The sequence below is a fragment of the Phaethon lepturus genome, unplaced genomic scaffold (assembly GCF_000687285.1).
Source record: "Phaethon lepturus isolate BGI_N335 unplaced genomic scaffold, ASM68728v1 scaffold40903, whole genome shotgun sequence".
Classification (NCBI taxonomy): domain Eukaryota; kingdom Metazoa; phylum Chordata; class Aves; order Phaethontiformes; family Phaethontidae; genus Phaethon; species Phaethon lepturus.
This window is the reverse complement of record NW_010529092.1, coordinates 692-4,942: the sequence shown is the minus strand read 5'-3', so window position 1 is coordinate 4,942 and position 4,251 is coordinate 692. Positions and strand designations below refer to the sequence as shown.

The window sequence follows — 4,251 nt, the reverse complement described above, 5'->3', positions numbered from 1 at the left end:
AGTCAACTAATCCCATTGTACCACCTGTGCCCAGTGCTGGCATCTTCTTTCCCTGCCAGAAAGTGTAAGAGAATCACAGCTGGGAGGGAGAGGAGCATTTTTATCATCCAGGGAGAGGAGTTTACAGCTAAGCAGAAGGTGTTTGTGCTTGATGAGCAGAGCTGCACAGTTCACCACCAGCCTGGAAGACTGCTTTGTGGTTGGGTTTGGGAGCTTACCCTGTGTTATTTTGAAAACCCACCTACTAAGTTGTGTGGTCGTCCTGTCCTCCCCACCGCAACACGGTAGCTGCTTCTATCTTTAAACATCTTGCTGGCATCCAGGGTTTCTGCTGCGGTTTTCTTTGCACTCATGCCTGGTCACTGAGAGTTGTTAAATTGTTTACTTTTCTGCAAGCTTTGCAGCACTTCTTTACCATGGTGGTTTGTCTGGCTTGCGTTTTTTTGTGGTCCAAGGCATTGATCGCTTGGGAAGAGCACGCTGCAAGCAGCCAAGTACATGAAATCCTGGGCACGAGGCTCTGATTTGTGGTGGAAAAGCTCAGTTTTTCCATCACAATAAGGTTCCTGGGAGCTTTTCCCACGGTGAGAGGCAGTTGCTCTTCCACAATTGGGTTTTTCTGCCTCGAAGCCAAGCAGAACGGGTGTCGGATGCTCTTGTGTGGAGGAAAAGGCCAGTTGTACAAACTGCACGGCTCCGGCTGTAGTGCTGGGGTTCCATCGCTGAGGATTGCATTGCCAAGCTTTGATGAGAAGCTTTGATGACCACATTTTCAAGGTGGGAGTCTAGTCTCTTGTCTGAAGCATCCCATTTGATAGCCTTTTTGAGCCAAATAGGTGATTTACAAGGTGTAATGACAGGGTTAGGCACGTTGGTTTAACGAGCCTCATGTTTGACAGCAATTAGTGCATCTCCTGAGGCTGTGCAGCCATGTCCCGCGCCAGTGTTATCTCCAACCAGCGGCCGTGGGAAGGTCCTTCATGGGAGGCCAGAATTGCTGGGATTTTGACCCATGATCTGGGTCAAAATTTCTCCCTGTGTTTTGGTTTAGTCCCTTTGCCGAGGAAAACAAGGTGTGCTCATGCTGCAAGCATCTTTCCTGACCTGTGAGACCCAACGCCCAGGTGGGATTGAGCGGTTGAGCAGCCTGGAGGTGAAGCGAGGGGAAGAGAGGAGAAGGTTCGGTGTGGTGAAGGAGGTGATGGCAGGCAGCGGGTGCAGATGTACCATGCTGAGGACGCCGTGGCAGCACCTATGGCCATCTCACGGGGTCCTGGTCTTCGTTGCAGTGCAATGGGAACAGTGGTGCTGGATGGTCAGATCTACGTATGTGGCGGATACGATGGAAACTCATCCCTCAACTCCGTGGAGTCCTATTCTCCAGAAACAAACAAGTAAGAGCTCTTCATGCCCTAAAGCTTACCCACCCGTTTGCTGCTAAGGTAGTGCCGTGCCATGGCACCGCGGGGCGTCTGGGCTGTAAAAATAACACAGTGACCGATGCGGAAAAGCTTTTATATCGTGGCAGCGGAGCAGCATCCCTCCTCACGAGAGCTTACCTGGATGCAAGCAAACAAAACCATGGTTTAAATAAAATAAGTGGGGAAAGGAGAGTTACTAGAACCCAGTCCTAGACAATCCGACTGAGTTGAAGTAACCCACGGGCTGTGTGCGTGCCGTGCCCGCTGGAGCCCCCGCTAACCTCTCCCCTCTCCCGGCAAGGTGGACGGTGGTGACCCCCATGAGCTCCAACCGCAGTGCCGCTGGAGTCGCCGTCTTTGAGGGCCGGATCTACGTATCGGGAGGGCACGATGGGCTACAGATCTTCAACAGCGTAAGTCTGGGGGTGCGGGTTCCGGCAAGCCTGGTGCAGAAATTAATCTACTGCAGGTAGCTGAAAAGTCAGGCTGGGGCTGGGAAGGCTCCACACCCCTTCCCTGTGCACCCAAAGAGCCGTTAGTGTTTGCACCCTCAAATTCTGTCATTTCCAGGGCCCCCCTTCTCGCTCAGGAAGAAATGAGCTGGCCAGGTACCCACTGGGAACTGGACTGGAAGTGCCGCTGCTCTTCCCCAGCGCCAAAAGGATTGAGCTAGTGCCTTTTGTTGTCTCCCCGCTTCCTGCACTTTTAAAATCATTTTTATCCGTGCATCCCTGTACCTTTGAGCGCTGAAGTATCCCAGGTGTCAGGCTCTTGCCTCTACTTTTCTGTGCCTGTTTGATGGATCCAGTTTCAGAAACAGATTATCTTTGAAACTCACAGCAGGGGGAGTTGGTGGTACGAGGCCGGCTTGTCCTCTTCCACCCGCTCTGCCTGTCACTTTTCTGCCTGTTCTCTAGAGAAAAACCCGATGTGGAACAGAAAAGACTCGTTCATCTGCTCCGGAGTGAGACCGCAGGGAGCTGTCTCTGCGCTGGGTCTGTCACTAACGCGCTGCTCTCAGAAATGTGTAGTAACGGGTTTGTTGGCAGCAGCAGTAACTCTTTCTGCCCTGCTCAGCAGAGCAGGGGCAGGCTGTTGTCTGCAGCCTGAAGTACCCCGGAGCCAAGATCTACCGATCTGCTTGTCTGAGCTCATTCCTGAGCGTGAGTTTGGAGCAGCGCAGGAGCCCTTGCAGAAGGGGTCCATCTAATGGTCTCTCTAGAAATGCAAGGGATGCAAAATGGTGGTTGGTTGTATTTTTTTTTTTTTCCCCCTTGAGGTGCCAGAATAGCCCTTCTGCAAACACACAGAGAGGAGATGTCAGCCTGGACCGTGCAGGGGAAGGGAAGAAGCCCTACCCTTTGCACGGGGGTGCAGGATGTAGGCTTGAACTGCGTCGGGAGTGGTGGGTATCCGATGTCAGAAGCCGGACAGTTTGAATTGTTACAGCTTAAATCTGCTGCCTGGAGAGAGCGGGGAGTCTCCCTTAGGGTTAGGGGACACTTAGGGGATCATCAAGGACAGCTTGGATGTGCACCTCTGGGGTCTGACGGAGCTTTGGCTGGTTCTGCCTCGGGGCAGCAGCATGATCTAGCGTGCAGGAGGAAGATGAATACAGGGAAATCGAGGCACAACCTGTGCAATTAAACTTCTAAGTGAAGGGTGCTCAATCCTTTTGGTGCTGAGGCTCAGATACCTGTTTAAAACACCGCGCAGCAGCTGATGAAAGGGGAGAGAGGTAGAGGGAGCATCTTCAAAGCAGCATTTGCTGAGGTCTCTGCAGCACATCGGGTGGGGAGAATGGCCTCTCCCCCCACTCACCTGCGCCAGCTCGCTGGTGAGTTACTGGGCTGAGCTCAGAGGGAGCGGGGTGAGACGCAAGGACCGGTGAGATCCAGGCCGGTAGAAAAGCTTAATAACGATATAAAGTAGGAACGTATGAAATCAAGAAAGAAAACCCAAATTCCTCCCCACGCTTGCCGTCAGCGTGTTGAAAGCCCCCGTGTGATCCGTGCCGCGGGGTGAGTCCCGAGCAAGGCTCCCCAAAGGCCGTGTGCTCTCTGACCGCAGGTGGAATACTACAACCATCACACGGCCAGCTGGCACCCCGTCACCAGCATGCTCAACAAGCGCTGCCGCCACGGCGCGGCCTCGCTGGGCAGCAAGATGTTCGTCTGCGGAGGCTACGACGGTTCGGGCTTCCTCAGCATCGCCGAAGTCTACAGCTCCATGGCGGATCAGTGGTACCTGATCGTCCCCATGAACACGCGGAGGAGCCGCGTCTCCCTCGTTGCGAACTGTGGGCGTCTCTATGCCGTTGGGGGTTACGACGGACAGTCTAACCTCAGCTCGGTAGAAATGTATGACCCGGAGACAAACCGTTGGACGTTCATGGCCCCGATGGTGTGCCACGAGGGAGGGGTTGGCGTGGGCTGCGTACCCCTCCTGACCATCTGAGAAGAAAGCGTTTTTGGGGCGGGGGGCCGTCTTTTCAAACAACAATCCGGGGAGAGGTTCAAAGAGCGTTTCGTGATGCGATAGCCGCAGAGGTGCGTTTCTAGGTGCTCAAGCGTCATTCACAAACACACACACACCCCAAAAAAACTCAACAAAACGATCCCCTTGGCTTTTCGGGCCGAGGCTCCCAAAACATCAACCACGTTGAAATGCAGCGCGGCCGCGCACCGATGCGAGCGAGGACGCCTCACCCCCGTGCCCGTTAGCCTTTGCTCGGAGCTGCGGCCAAGGGACTCCTTCCTCTCGCCGTTGGTTTTTCCACATTGCCCTGCGGTCTGCCTTCGGCCGCGCCTGGGGGCAGCGCCGGTGGAGG

At 54.4% G+C, this 4,251-nt stretch overlaps 1 protein-coding gene across 1 annotated transcript in view; it reads left to right on the top strand.

Annotated features, from left to right (window-relative positions):
• Positions 1-3,878, top strand: part of KLHL18 (kelch-like family member 18) — a 14,580-nt gene extending 10,702 nt beyond the window's left edge. Inside the window, exons 8-10 of the mRNA XM_010283840.1 lie at positions 1,290-1,394; positions 1,723-1,834; positions 3,492-3,878. Of these exons, the coding sequence (XP_010282142.1) occupies positions 1,290-1,394; positions 1,723-1,834; positions 3,492-3,878 (604 nt within the window). The remainder of the gene's footprint in view (positions 1-1,289; positions 1,395-1,722; positions 1,835-3,491) is intronic.
• Positions 3,879-4,251: the final 373 nt, after the last annotated feature.